We start from the raw sequence: 16,388 nt of genomic DNA, 5'->3' as shown, positions 1-16,388 counted from the left end.
CGCAGTTTTACTTCAATGCAGAATTGGCTGGATTTGAGAGCGGACGCCATGTTGAGTTTGGAGAGCCCTGATGTGCCTAAACAGTGGAACCCCCTCACCACCAGAAGTGACACCATTTTGGAAACTAGACCCCTTAAGGAACTTGTCAACATGTGTGGTGAGCTCTTTGAACCCCCAAATGCTTCACAGACGTTTATATGATCAGTGATAAAAAAAAAAAAAATTGACAAATCTCCGGGCCCGGATGGGATACACCCCCGAGTACTGCAGGAATTAAGTACAGTCATCGATAGACCATTATTTTGAATCTTTAAAGGGTCCATAATAACAGGGTCTGTACCACAGGACTGGCGTATAGCAAATGTGGTGCCAATATTCAAAAAGGGGACAAAAACTGAACTCGGAAATTATAGGCCAGTAAGCTTAACCTCTACTGTGGGTTAAATCCTGGAGGGTATTCTAAGGGATGCTATACTAGAGTATCTGAAGAGGAATAACCTCATGACCCAGTACCAACATGGGTTTACTAGGGACCATTCCTGTCAGACTAATTTGATCAATTTTCATGAAGAGGTAAGTTCCGGACTGGACCAAGGGGGAACCCAGTGGACGTAGTGTATATGGACTTTTCAAAAGCTTTTGATACGGTGCCACACAAAAGGTTGATACATAAAATGAGAATAATGGGGATAGGGGAAAATGTGTAAGTGGGTTAAGAGCTGGCTCAGGGATAGGAAAAAAGGGTGGTTAATAATGGAGCACAATTTTATATTACAGGATGATTTATGTAAACTAGAAGCTTGGGCTGGTAAATGGCAAATGAGCTTTAATGGGGATAAATGTAAGGTCATGCACTTGGGTAGAAGTAATAAGATGTATAACTATGTGCTTAATTCTAAAACTCTGGGCAAAACAGTCAATGAAAAAGACCTGGGTGTATGGGTGGATGACAAACTCATATTCAGTGGCCAGTGTCAGGCAGCTGCTACAAAGGCAAATAAAATAATGGGATGCATTAAAAGAGGCATAGATGCTCATGAGGAGAACATAATTTTACCTCTATACAAGTCACTAGTTCGACCACACTTAGAATACTGTGTACAGTTCTGGTCTCCGGTGTATAGGAAAGACATAGCTGAACTAGAGCGGGTGCAGAGAAGAGCGACCAAGGTTATTATTGGACTGGGAGGTCTGCAATACCAAGATAGATTACACTTGGGGCTATTTAATTTGGAAAAACGAAGGCTAAGGGGTGATCTTATTTTAATGTATAAATGAGGGGACAGTACAAAGACCTTTCTGATGATCTTTTTAATCATAGACCTGAGACAGGGACAAGGGGGCATCCTCTACTTCTGGAGGAAAGAAGGTTTAATCATAATAACAGACGCGGATTCTTTACTGTAAGAGCAGTGAGACTATGGAACGCTCTGCCGTATGGTGTTGTAATGAGTGATTCATTACTTACATTTAAGAGGGGACTGGATGCGTTTCTTGAAAAGTATAATGTTACAGGTTATATATACTAGATTCCTTGATAGGGTGTTGATCCAGGGAACTAGTCTGATTGCCGTATGTGGAGTCGTGAAGGAATTTTTTTCCCTAATGTGGAGCTTACTCTTGCCACATGGTTTTTTTTGCCTTCCTCTGGATCAACATGTTAGGGCATGTTAGGTTAGGCTATGGGTTGAACTAGATGGACTTAGTCTTCCTTCAACCTTAATAACTATGTTACTATGTTATGTTTATAACGTAGAGCCGTGAAAATAAAAAAATCATATTTTATTCGGACTTCCATGACAGCACCACGAGAGAGGGGATCCGCCCCTTAGGAACAGGAAACCCACAGATACGTGGGAGAGGTGCCGCCCTTTTGTATCAGTTGGTTTCCTGTTCCTGAAGGGACGGGATCCTACAGATTTTACAAATGGATCCCAGGCCGGCTGGCCGACTCAGGTGTAGCGGGGGGGGGGGGGTTGTCTCCTACCTCGGCCGGTGCGGAGATCCTGGAGATGTCGCGGTGGTCTTGGCAGGGCTGCACGGCGGTGGCATTCTCTGCAGGGAGCGGTCGCCGGTGGTGTCCTGTCTCCGAGTCCAGCGCTAGGTGAGTATGTCCCCTGGGTCTCCTTCTGATAGGCTGGGGGCTCTGTCGGCGGCGGCGGCATTTGGTGGCGCCACCCGGCGTGCTGCGGGTGAGCTGGGCGTCCCACGCTGCTCTGAAGCGCCAACATGAAGCCCCCGGGGTGACGTCGGGGGCGGAGCCGGCAGTCACTTCCGGGGTCCTGCGCATGCGCGGTGCATCCAAAATGGCGGCGCCCACCGGCAATTGCACGCCGCTCGCAATCGGGCCTCTTAGACGACCTCCTGCACCTGGGGGGAGGCAGGCAACAAATCAGGGGAGCGCTTGGCACATCTGCTGACCGGAGGAGGGGTTATATGAAGAGCTCCAGTCCTGGGTTCCTTGCTTCTGGCCTCATATCGTGAGGATGGAGAGTGAGCAGGAACAGCAACCTTAGCTGCTGGAAGAGGTGTCCCAGAAGCCCAAAGGAAGGGAACATGACAGAAGGAGCAGTGAATCTGGCCGCAAAAGCTCCTCCAGACAGGGGTCTGGAGCATCAGCCAGGATGAATCCCCCTCATATTCCGGTATTTCTTTGGGCAGCTGCTGGTAAGTGATCTTCGTGAAAGTTCACCCAGTGACGTGATTCCCCTCATATGTTTTGTTGTAGGGGAAGAAATGCATCGGTAAGGCGAAACAGAGAGTGTGCTATCTGCGGAGTTCCCTTACCTGATTCGTGCCCTAAAAATCTATGTGCCCCCTGTATCCAGCAGACGGTGAGGTCTCAGGAAGGGGGAGGGGGTGAGAGCATTATATCTACATGGATTAGATTGCCTTACTTGCCCCCTCAGGTAGCGGAAGAATCCCTTACTATGGCCGCAAGCTTGAAAGACATGGTCAGAATGGAGGTCAGACAATCCATAAAGTGCCTATCTCAAGCGGGAAGCTCTAAACATAAAGCTCCATTGGTCTCCGATTCTTCAGTGGATGAGGATAGGGATGAAATTTCCTGCGGTTCAGCTGCATCGTCCTCGAATAAAGACACCGCTCTCTTTTGTCTACCCCTTGATAGGATAGATAAGTTAGTTAAAGCGGTCAGAGGGACAATGGGCATAACAGAACCCAAACCCCAACTATCCAAGGAGGAGATCATGTTAAGTGGATTGGAGCAGAAAAAGCGTAGAGTTTTTCCGCTAAATGAAACAATTCAAAGACTTATTAATAAGGAGTGGAGGAAACCTGAGAAAAAAGGTTCCTTACCACCAGCACAAAAACACAGGTATCCCTTTGATGACCCAGCAGTCATCAATTGGGAAAAATCCCCTAAATTGGATGCGGCAATAACCAAAGTGGCAAAACACGCCTCTTCCCTTCGAGGATATGGGAACCCTAAAGGACCTCCTTGACAGGAAGGTGGACACTTTTCTAAGGGGTACCTGGGAAATGGCGGCCGGTTCCTTAAGACCTGCAGTGGCTTCAACCTGTACAGCCAGATCAATGATGGTTTGGCTGGACCAGTTAGAGACCCAGTTGAAAGAGGGAGCTTCTAGGGACTCTATTCTAACTGCTTTGCCAGTGATTCATTAGGCGGCTGCCTTCTTGTCGGACGCTTCCATTGACTCTGTTAAAATGGCGGCTAGAGCAGCAGGACTCTCTAATGTGGCTAGGAGAGCCCTATGGTTGAAATGCTGGCCAGGGGATATACAAACAAGGTCAAAACTTTGTGCCATTCCATGTAAAGGAGAATATTTATTTGGTCCCACTTTGGACGAGCTCCTAGAGAAAGCAGGAGATGACAAAAAAGTTTCCTAATCTATTTGGGTCCTATCGTCGTCCCTTCAATAAGAGATTTGGTCTGGGAAGAAAGCGTGCCTTTTCGCCCGTTAGAGATCGGTCTAGATGGGACGATAGACGTAGAAGAGGTACAGGATATATGTTCCGTCGTTCCTCAAAGGAGAGAAAGAAGGAAGACAAATGACTAGGAATCCCGGTGGGGGGTAGACTATTGCATTTCTATTCAGAATGGTCAGAGATCACAAATAGTGTTTGGGTACAAAACACTATTTCCCGGGGTCTCATGCTTGAGTTTATCCGCACCCCACGGGATAATTTTAAATTGACTCCTTTACGCTCTTCCCCCCCCTGGAACAGTCTGCTTTAGAAGATGCCCTTGTAGAGGTTCCAAAGTCTGATAGAGGAAAGGGATTTTATTCTCCCCTATTTCTTATTCAGAAGCCTGATAAGACTTTTATAGGACTATCATAAATCTTAGACATCTTAATACTTTCCTAGTTTAACATACCTTTAAGATGGAATCTATCAACTCAACAATAAAGATGCTGTTCAAAAATTGTTTTATGGTAGTAGTGGATTTAAAAGATGCCTATTATCATGTGCCCATTCATGGAGATTTCCAACGGTTCCTAAGGGTAGCAGTAGTAATGGGGGGAGTAGTTCACCATTTTCAGTACAGAGCACTTCCCTCCGGTATAACTTCTGCCCCTAGAGTATTTACAAAAATAATTGCGGAGGTTATGGCACATTTACCGGAATCTAATATTTATCGTCCCCTACCTTGATAATTTCCTCGTAGCTGGGAACTCAATGGAACACTGTTTGTCACAATTAGAGGTAACTAGAGTTAAATTGGAACACCTGGGCTGGATAATTATGAGAAATCCCGGTTGCAGCCCTAAAAATTCAAAAGTTTTTAGGGTTATTGTTAGATTCATCCTCACAACAGTGTCTTCTCCCATTAAATAAATTAGATCAAATTCAGCATCAGGTATTAAAGGCAATCAATGCACCCTCTATGACCCTTCAACAAGCTATGTCCCTGCTAGGGTCCCTCACATCATGCATCCCAGCTGCCAGATGGGCCCAATTTCATACGAGACCCCTTCAAAAAGATGTATTGATTAATGACAAAATCTTGAGGGGTGTATTAGGGGAAAAAATAACCTTAAATCCGGTAACCCTTGAATCCCTAAAGTGGTGGCTGGATAGGGATAATTTATCGGCAGGGGTTCCCTGGATAACAAATATATCCCAGTTGGTAACTACGGATGCCAGCGCTTCAGGGTGGGGGTCCCACATGGATGACATTGTGGTTCAGGGACAATGGGAACCATACACAACGTCCTCATCCAATCAGAGGGAACTATTGGCAATTGAGTTAGCAGATAAAAAACTCCTCATGTATCTGTAGGGCCATCACATCAGGATCCTCTCGGACAACCAGGTGGCAGTCGCCTATATAAACCATCAAGGTGGAACACGTTCCGAGACAATAATGCAGGTCACAGATCGCCTGTTCCGGATAGCAGAAACCAATTTTCAATCTTTGACTGCTCTCCACATCAAAGGGAAGGATAATATAAAAGCAGACTTTCTCAGCCGCAATGTACTAAAACAAGGGGAGTGGTCTCTGAATGGAGACGTCTTCAATCAGATTCTGTCGATGGGGGCGGCCAGTGGTGGACCTATTTGCTACAAGAGACAACAAAAAAGTAAAAAACTTTTGTTCTTTGAATTCCAGGGAGAATCCGCTGGCAGTGGATGCTTTCCTAATAAAATGGGATTTTACTCTGGCTTACGCCTTCCCACCATTGAACCTGTTACCTCTAGTGGTGAGGAAAATCAGAGAAGATCGTGCGAAGGTCATTCTGATTGCTCCTTTCTGGCCCAGGAGAACCTGGTTCGCATGGCTCAGGACAATGTCAGTAGGCGATCCCTGGGTGCTACCAGACATCCCGAATTTACTTTTCCAGGCGCCAGTATTCCATCCACAAGTGAAGGGACTCCATTTAACGGCTTGGAGTTTGAGCGGTCATTATTAAAAGATAAAGGCTTCTCCCCAAATTTGGTTGATACCCTTTTAAAAAGTAGGAAGCAGATAACAACAAAAATCTACTCTAGAACCTGGAGAAAGTTCCTGATTTTCTCAGATTTTGACATCAAAGAATGGGTACCGATACGCCAAATATTAGAATTTCTGCCGAGGGAGTTAGAGTTAAATCTCTCTACAAGCACACTGAGTACGGGTATCTGTTCTCATGTAATATTGCCAACAACTATTGGGTGTCGACATTCATTAAGGCAGTCTGTAGAGCCAGACCGTTACATAAAAATAAAATGGTACCGTGGGACTTAAATCTAGTCCTTTCTTCTCTAACAAAAGACCCCTTTGAGCCCTTACATGAAGCCTCGATCAAAATGTTATCTCTCAAAACAGCTTTTCTGTTGGCTATTACATCGGCTCGCAGAATAGGGGACATCCAGGCGCTTTCCAGACTTCCCCCGTATACAGAATTCTTACAGGATAGTTATCCTCAGGCCAGACCCAGCTTACTTACCAAAGGTAGCATCCCAATTTCACAAGTCACAGGAGATAGTTCTACCTTCTTTTATCCCTAATCCTTCTAACCCTAAAGAGCAAGAACTCCATACGTTGGATGTCAGGAGATGCCTTTTACAATATATTTCGGTCACTAATGACTGGAAGAAGGATAATGCACTATTCTTATCCTTCCAAGGTCCTAGGAAAGGGTTTAAGCTGGAGTCACACTAAACGACTTACCAACGATCACGACCAGCGATACGACCTGGCCGTGATCGTTGGTAAGTCGTTGTGTGGTCGCTGGGGAGCTGTCACACAGACAGCTCTCTCCAGCGACCAACGATTAGGGGAACGACTTCGGCATCGTTGAAACTGTCTTCAACGATGCCGAAGTCCCCCTGCAGCACCCGGGTAACCAGGGTAAACAATGGGTTACTAAGTGCAGGGCCGCGCGTAGTAAGAGCTTCCCTGCACTGAATGTCTCAGCGCCGGCAGTAACAGCGGTGACGTCACCGCCGTACTCTGCTTTACGGCCGGCGCTGACAGTCAGTGCAGGGAAGCTCTCGGCAGCAGCGCGTGCATTAGCAGCGCTCCTGCCGAAAGCAGTTTTAACCCTGTGGACGCCGGGGGACGTGACAGACATCAGAATGTGAGTATGTACTGTTTTTTTTTTTTACAGTGGTAACCAGGGTAAATATCGGGTTACTAAGCGCAGCCGCGCTTAGTAACCCGATATTTACCCTGGTTACAAGTGAACACATCGCTGGATCGGCGTCACACACGCCGATCCAGCGATGACAGCGGGTGATCAGCGACCAAAAAATGGTCCTGATCATTCCCCAACGACCAACGATCTCCCAGCAGGGGCCTGATCGTTGGTCGCTGTCACACGTAACGAGATAGTTAGCGGGATCGTTGCTACGTTACCAAAAGTGTGACGTTGCAACGATATCGTTAACGATATCGTTATGTGTGACTCCGCCTTTAGAGCATCAAAATATACACCAGCTAAATGGATTAGGGAGGCTATCTCTCTGGCTTACACAGCAGGTGGGGGTCCGGCTCCGCAGAATCTGAGGGCACATTCTACCCGAGCCATGGCATCATCCTGGGCGGAAAGGTCTGGAGTGTCAATCGACCAGATATGTAAGGCGGCCACATGGTCATCCACTTCCACCTTTTTTAAACACTATCGGTTGGACTTGGGGTTCTCCTCAGATCTCACTTTCGGGTTAAGGGTGCTGCAGGCTATAGTCCCTCCCTAAGGTGGCTTACATCTCTGTAAATCTCTCGTGGTGCTGTCATGGGAGTCCGCATTAAGCTACTTACCGGTAGCAGCATTTTTCGGAGGCCCATGACAGCACTTTTAGTTCCCTCCCTATTCACGTGTGGGTTGCACTTCCTTAAAATGTAAAAAAAAAAAAAAAAAAAAAAAAATTCTCACGTGTGATATCTTGATTGGTACTTTATTAAAGATATTGTATATAATGTTTGTGTATGCTTGTCTTTAACTGCGGTAGTCCTCTCAGGCTCTGTAATACAACTGATACCTGGGAGAGGTGCCGCCCTTTTGTATCTGTGGGTTTCCTGTTCCTAAGGGGCGGATCCCCTCTCTCGTGGTGCTGTCATGGGCCTCCGAAAAATGCTGCTACCGGTAAGTAGCTTAATGCTTTTTCCACAAAAATTATCTTTTCACCCCAACTTTTTACTTTCACAAGGGAAACCGGAGAAATTGGACCACTAAAGTTGTTGTGCAATTTGTCCTGAGTACTCTGATACCCCATACGTGGGAGAAAACTACTGTTTGGGCACACGGCATAGCTCAGAATGGAGGGAGCACCATTTGACTTTTTGAAGTCAAAATTGGCTGGATTCAATGGTGGCACCATGTCGCGTTTGGAGACCCCCTGATGTACCTAAATAGTGGAATCTGCCCAACTCGCTTTAGCCCCCCTGTAACCCTAATGGGAAAATAAAAATAAATATATTTTCTTTATTTTTCCCTAACTAAGGGGATGATAAAGGGGGTGTTCATTTACTATTTTTTTTATTTTTTTATTTTGATCACTGTGATAGACCCTATCACAGTGATCAAACTGAACCAATAGCAAAAATCTTCCTATTGGTGCCGACAGATCTCTGCAGGCGCAGTGCACATACGCCCCCCATTTTCTTGCCAGTTATAGGCGCCAGCGGCTGTGGGGGAAGCAGGAGGACCCAGGGACACCGGGAGACACTGCTTAGTATCAGGGGGTGATCGGAGACCCTATTTCTCTGTCCTGATGTGTGATCACATCGGAGGACAGAAATTAAATGGCAAATCGTGGTTTGTTTGTTTTTTGTTTTGTTTTTTTTGCAGTCGTTATACGGTTAAGTGTGATCGCAATCTGGGGGTTGGTAAAAACCGACTCAAATCATGTTCTCTGGGGTCTCGGCTACCCCCGGCAGCTGAGACCCCGGAGAAAATCCGACACTGGGGGGGCGCTATTCTTTTTCCACAGTGCGTTTAATTATCGGCGCAGTGGTTTAAGTACCCTCAACTGCCATTAAAATGCGTATCGGCAGTCGTTAAGGGGTTAAATGTCCCTTTAACGTCTGCATGTTTATAATTGGTGATATAGTTTTTTTTTTTTTCATTGGTCCCTTTTTTTTTTTTTTTTTTTTTGGTAATTTAAAAGAAACTTACATTTTTTTTTCTAATTTTCTAGAGCAGTAATGCAATTCAAACTTTATATATTTCATATATATGTATAACGATATCACTGGCGCTCGACACTGGTACCCACCAAGTGAGTGGGAGTGACCTATACAATCACCCAGCTGCTGGTATCCTCAGAAAGAGTGCCACTTCTGTGAAAAAACAATAGATATACTACTAATAGATACCGCGCTCGGGTGATTAGGGTGAGCTATCCCTGGCTGCAGGGGTGCGATAGACCTGAGAGCAATGATGGATTGTGAAAAAAATTTCATGCAAAAGAAGATAATATATCCCCCGGAAGGGTAAACGCCCTTCTTCATCAGGGTTGATGAAGAAGGGCGTTTACCCTTCGAAACGCGTCGGTTAGTCTTTTGGCCTCAGTGGGGCTCCGTAGGCCGGTGACGTCACACGCTGCTTGTCAGCGGCGGCCATTTTTTCCTAGTGTAACCAGGGACGCCTCCGGCCGGGACGTTCCCTGGCTCTACACTCAGCAGCGACACCCTATACTGGTCGCGGTCAATCAGTACATGTGCGCCCACCTGTCCGCTACCATATGCAGGATAGTCTTACCCCTACGCCTGCCACTGCCACTTGCGTGACGCTGCATACCACCTCTGATACTTACCAGGAGCAGCGGGGCGGCTACTCAGTGCAGCACATGGTAAGAGCTTCACGCAGCGATTGTTTCTATATGTACTAATTGCGGTTACCACACTTGTTTATATTTATTCTGCCGGGGGATATATTATCTTCTTTTGCATGAAAAGCATATACAGCTGGTATCAAGCAGTTGGACAGCCTGCACAATAGCCCATAATTGGGCATACCACCACTGATAGTGTGGTTTTATTCACAGTCCATCATTGCTCTCAGGTCTATCGCACCCCTGCAGCCAGGGATAGCTCACCCTAATCACCCGAGCGCGGTATCTATTAGTAGTATGTTCATATATTTCATGTTTGCATGTGATAACACTACAGAGTTCTAGGCTGTGTGCACACGTTGCGGTTTTTCACTTTTTTTTGCAGTTTTTTGCTATAAAAACGTGATAGGATGCATATGTATGCGTTTTTTTTATCATTTAGAATGCATTCTGCAATTTTTGTGCATATGATGCTGTTTTTTTTTTTTTTTTTCACGAAAATGCATCGCGGTAAAAAACGCAGCATGTTCATTAATTTTGGGGTTTTTTTCGCGTTTTTCCCGCTATATAATGCATTGGGAAAGCTCAAAAAAACACGGTGTAAACGTGAAAAACGCATGCTGTTTTCTTGCCGAAAATGTCCGGTTTTCTTCAGGAATTTTCTGCAAGAAATTCTTACGTTTACACATACCCTCATTATGTTAGTACTAGATGGTGGCCCGATTCTAACGTATCGGGTATTCTAGAATATGTAGGTAGTATATAGCACAGGCTACGTACTATATTGCAGTGACGTAGTATATAACACAACCGACGTAGTATATAACATAGCTACGTAGTATATAACAGAGGTACGTAGTATGTGACACAGCGTACGTAGTATGTAGCAGAGCTACGTAGTATATAAGACAGCCACGTAGTATATAACATAGCCACGTAGTATATTGTAGAGGCACATAGTATATTGCACAGCCACGTAGTATATTGCAGTCGACGTAGTATATAACAGAACTGACACAGCCACATAGTATATTGCACAGCTACGTAGTATATAATACAGCCCACGTAGTATATTTGACAGTCACGTTGTATATTGCCCAGCTACAGTACATAGTATATAGCACAGAGATGTAGTATATAACACAGCCCACGTAGTATATAGCAATGTGGGCACTATATGTGTGGTTAAAAAAAAACTTAAAATAAAAAATAAACATACTCACTTTCCGAAGGCCCCTTGAAGTCCTGGCGCCTGTGTGCGGTGCACGCGGCAGCTTCCGGTCCCAGGGTTGGTATGAGCGCAGGACCTGTGATGACGTCGCGGTCACATGATCGTGACGTCATGGCAGGTCCTTCTCGCATAGCATCCTTGGCACCGGAACCTGCCGCTTGCACTGCCGAGGACAGCTGCAACGTCGGAAGGTGAGAATAACCTTTTCTTTTCTTTTTTTTTTTTTTTTATCATTTGTAACATTAGATGCATACGCAGCATCAATAGTATAGTTAACGCTGGCATTAACCCTGTGTGAGCGCTCAGCGCTGACTACAGGGCAGTAAAGCAGCGGCCATTTCGCTGCCAGACTATGGCCGTCACTGATTGGTCGTGGGCGTTTTGCCACGACCAATCAGCGACTTGGATTTCCATGAGACAGAGGCCGCGACCAATGAATATCCGTGACAGACAGAAAGACAGCAGGACAGACAAAGACGGAAGTGACCCTTAGACAATTATATAGTAGATTCTATTCTATAAACATCATAGACTACCTGTTTTTTTATTTGGATTGTCTCACTAGAAGAGGCAAATTCAAGAACTGAACAACAAATGGGGTTTAAAGTTTACTTCTACTTCTTCAACTGGGTCCATATTCTTTAGATTTGCTTATTTCTGTGCACAATGGCACTATTCAAACTTACACTCATTTCAAGTACCTAGATGTCAATAGCTATTTCCATTACCATAGTGGACATCTACCTAGCTTGGTTGAAAAAACTTTCCTATGGCCAGCTTTCAGATAAGTAAAAATTGTACATCCAAAGCAGATTTTTATAAAGTCAAGGATTTTAAGGGGGAGGTTTTTAGGAAAAGGAAATCCCATCCAACTTATAAAAAATGCTTTTGACAAAACCAGAAGACTTACACAGAATGATTTCTTAGCTAAGATTGCCACAAGAACAGATAAAATGGTCTCTGTAAGTAGGTTCCAATTTAGTTCTGACAACTTTTAAGAAATCCCTATAAAAATAAAAAAGTGGATGAAGTCCTCAGAAAACATTGGTTAAGTTTAAGGGGGATCCCTTGCTCCCAAAAATATGTACCTACTGATCCAGTGGTAGTCTACAGCTGTAATAAGAATCTGAGAATTATGATGGCTCCTAGTCAGATTAGGAAGAAAAAATAATTATCGTGGAGAAGAATGTGGACATGGGGGTAATTGACCAATAGTGGAACTTTTAAATGTGGCAATTCGAAATGCAAGTTGTAAATGGGTAAAGTTGGGCAAAAAATTTACAGCAACGATCACAGGAGAATGTTTTCTGATAGTTTTTTTTTAAACTGTCAGAGCTCATGTGATATGTCCTACAATGTCAGTGCAAATTGCAGTATGTGGGACGGACCACGATGCCAATACATCTTAGCATGAGCATGGATCAAACATTAAAAATGGAATTATGGATCACAGCCTATGAAAGACATTTATTTCATGTACATGGATAAAATCCCTGTAACATAAAGCTTACCATAATAGAACAAATATCTGTCAGCTTTACGGATAGATAGCAAAGGCTGATGAACAGAAAGTTATTAGATTTAAAAATTATCTAAATTAGTCCCTGAGGGGTTAAATGAATGCATAGAGCATACAGGCTAATACGCAATGCATTGATGATGGGACATGATTGCAGTGGAGCTACAGTGCAGCACAGCTGGGGTTAAATGATGAATTTGAATACCCACACCTAGGGGTTATATGAACACTGGTCAATTTGAATATGTTTTTATGTGCCTGATGAAGAGCAGTTTGCTCTACAAACGCGTTATTTAATTGTAGTGACAGCGCCATTGGATCGTCATTCTCCTTATTTAAACGTTTTTTTTTTGTTTGGATCTATCCCAAAATGATCAATAAAAACGTTCTCAGCCTGCAAAAAACAAGCAATCATACAGTTCTATTGAGCGAAAATTGAAAATGTTACAGGTCTCAGAAAATAACAGCACTTAAAAAAATAAATAAATAAAAACCTGGCCGTGTTTGGTATTGCTGTAATCCTACTGGTGAGGAGAATCATATTGCTGGGTCATTTTTACCACAAAATGTACACCCTAAAAACAATTCCCCAAAACAGAATTATTTTTTTTTCCACAATTTCTCCCAACTTGCAATTTTTTGCCCTTTTTCTAGTACGCTGTGGTAAAATGATTTGTCATTCAAAAGTACAACTTTCTGCCAAAAAAGCCCTCAGATGTATGCGGACAGGTATATAAAAAATATTACGGCTCCAGGAAAAGTGAGCCAAAAACCGATAATGACCCCCTCGTGATGGAGGTGGTAAAGTATAATGTTCATATATTTTCCGTAGGCATCTACGCCTTTTAATCTTATTGTATGTAAGGAAATGGTACGCTGGTATGTAGGTAAATGTTTCCACTTGCAAAAAGCTTCATATGCATCTTACATTTTCTCTCTTCTATAGGCCAGAGGGTAAAGACTATGCCTTGCATTGGTTGGTGCTTGGGACCCACACCTCAGATGAGCAGAATCACCTAGTCGTGGCTCGAGTCCAGATTCCTAATGACGATGCCCAGTTTGATGCTTCACATTATGACAGTGAGAAAGGTGATGAGTTTAACTTAAATTAATTGTGACCTGCAGTGGAATGGCATTAACCCCTTTCTGCTATGGCAATTTTTTTTCTATTGCATGTTTTTTTTTTTTTTCTTCCCTTTTTCAGTCATTTTTATTTTTCCAACAGTTTTTTTTTTTTTTTTTTTTGCCAGATTAATTTTGTTTTGTAAAAGTGAACTGACAATTTTCCAACTTTGTGCTAATACAGCGTTATCAGTCTTGTGTATTGTTAGGTAGATAACACAAACTCTGCACCTCAGTTAAGATGCAGTGAAAAGCACTCAAATTACGGGTCTTCACCTTTTTTTTTTTTTTTTTTCCTTTGCGCATGTTAGTAAAAATAAAAATCTACTCTATTGTCTATAATATTTATATTCATATTTTCAGTATTGTGTATTTTGGTAGTTAAAAATAATGCACAAAATTGTCAAAGCCAACTTATTTTTGTGTCTCTGGATTTGATGTCTTGTTTTGATTGAGCTTTAGTTTTCATTGATATCATAACTTATTCTCGCCTCTCCCCAGCCGTCTTAATACCTGTCCTGCTGCAGCTCCCTGCTCAGTCCTACCATTATCTCCTTTTTCGGTTCCTTCAGGGTCTTCCAGCATGCGCTGTAACTGCTGACTAGTCCCCGCTCTTGTCAGTTGGGGCGCATTCCCCAAATCAAATTTTGACAGATTGTGCTCAACACTTATCAAAATATAAAATATACAAGATACTGTGGGGGGCCTAGTAAGGATTGGAGGTGCCTGCTGAAAAGGGGAGGCAAGTGGAGGACCAGATGGGGAGCAGTAGAGACAGGTGTGGAGAGAGAGCCATGAAGAGGCAAGTACAATGGCATGTAAAAGTTGGGCACCCCTGGTCTAAATTACTGTTGTTGTGAACAGTTAAGAGGTTATCCACTACTAGGATAACCCCTTCTTGATGTAAATGTTTGGCCCCAATAAAATACAAAACTTATACTCCCCTCCTGTGCCAGCGCCATTTCAGTGGTGTCGCACTCAATTCTCCTCGGGTCTCCCTTATGGTTATGACATGTAAGCCCGTTGGTCAATCGGCACTAGCGTCACTATCTCTGCCTTTTGTTGAATTAAACGTGAATATGAAGTTCAGGCTGCAGCTGATCTGACTTCCTCCTCATGTTCCATTTGACAGAAGGCGGGAAGAGTGGTGCCAGCGCTGATTGGGCACCAGGCTCACATGTTGCAACAACCGCAAAAGAGCCCAGGACTGCCAACACCGCTGGAACTGCGTCTGCACGGGAGGGGGGAGTATAAGCTATTTTATCTGGGCCAAGTTTGGTGTATGACATGGAGTTGTCCAAGTATTGAACAACTTCTTGAAGCAAGTTGAAGATAAAATGTTCTCTAAAAGGCCTAAACTTAGAGATGACACATTTCCATTGTATTTTAGGCAAAAATATATTTATTTTTTGATCTTATATTTAAATTACATAAAGGAAAATGGGCTGATATAAAAGTTTGGGCATTCCACATGGTTACTACCTAGTAGCACCCCTTTATGAATGTATTCCAGCTTGTAAACTTTTTGTAGCCAGCGCTAAGGGTCTTTCAATTGTTTTTGAGGGATTTTCATCCATTCTTCCTTGGAAAATGTTTCCAGTTCTGTGAGATTTCTGGGTAGTCTTGCATGCACTGCTATTTTGAAGTCTAGCCACAGATTTTCAATTATCAGATCAGGGGACTGTGAATATCATTGCAAAACCTTCAGCTTGCACCTTTTGAGGTAGTCTATTGTGGATTTTTATGTGTTTTTAGGATCATTATCCATTTGTAGAAGCCATCCTCTCTTCAACATCCGCTTTTTTTTCAGATGGTGTTATGTTTGCAACAAGAATTTGTTGAAATTTAATCGAATCAATTCTTCCCTCTACCTGTGAAATGTTCCCAGTGCCATTGGCTGCAACACAACCCCAAAGCATGATTGATCCACCCCCATGCTTAAAGGTTGGCAAGATGTTCTTGTCCTGAAATTCTATGCCTTTTTTTTTTTTTTCTTCTCCACACATTCCTTTCATAACACTGGTCAACAGCATTTTTGGTGCCAAAGATATTTCATCGAATTTAGGGTAACTTTGGGGTGCTGATTCTGAATATGTCATCAGTTTTGCCAGATTGGCTCAAGTTTTTGAGATTTTTCGTAAAATGTGTAAAAAAAAAAAAAAAGACGTAATTTGCTACACGCGCATTAACTTTATTAACTAATGTTTAGCTCCATACCCTGCATTTCATCATCATCAGGTGGGGGAAGGTCAGGTAACATGGTAAACACAGGTACAGGCACATCTTCACAATGAGGGACAGGCCTTCTTGCAGATTCCATGTTAGGATACTCCCATTTTCGTTTCTTATGCTTATTGAATCCTTGCACTTGCACTGCACAGAAATAACAGTCATCATGATGATTTTTTTGCTCTCCACACCATTGGAACACCAAATTTGAAGCTTTTTCTTTGTCCTTTGGTCCATTTTCGTAATAATTCGATACATGCTTTGCACACTGTGTGGTGCCCAAAACTTGTCTTGGTCCCCAAGCATAACCCCAAAATAGGCAAAATACACTTTTTTTTACGAAGTCTGTTATGTTTCTTCTATGTTTTGGCAGTGTATATTCACCACAAATGTAACAGAATGAGTCTGGATCGTTAAGACAACTTCTTCTTGATGAGTTCATGCTTTTCACTGGAAAACAGACAACAACATAAAGTTAGTGCAAAAATCAAGCTATGAACAAACTTTTAGAACACTAACACAACTATATTGAGAACTGCTCAGTTC

At 43.3% G+C, this 16,388-nt stretch overlaps 1 protein-coding gene across 2 annotated transcripts in view; it reads left to right on the top strand.

Moving 5' to 3' along the window:
* The window catches only part of RBBP7 (RB binding protein 7, chromatin remodeling factor), a 98,608-nt gene that overhangs the window by 50,515 nt on the left and 31,705 nt on the right, over nt 1-16,388 (top strand). For both annotated transcript variants that reach the window (XM_077296305.1, XM_077296304.1), the window contains exon 3: nt 13,438-13,580. In XM_077296305.1, the coding sequence (XP_077152420.1) occupies nt 13,438-13,580 (143 nt within the window). The remainder of the gene's footprint in view (nt 1-13,437; nt 13,581-16,388) is intronic.

Source organism: Ranitomeya variabilis, chromosome 3, assembly GCF_051348905.1.
Source record: "Ranitomeya variabilis isolate aRanVar5 chromosome 3, aRanVar5.hap1, whole genome shotgun sequence".
In the NCBI taxonomy this organism is placed as follows: domain Eukaryota; kingdom Metazoa; phylum Chordata; class Amphibia; order Anura; family Dendrobatidae; genus Ranitomeya; species Ranitomeya variabilis.
This window is presented reverse-complemented; position numbering and strand designations above follow the sequence as displayed.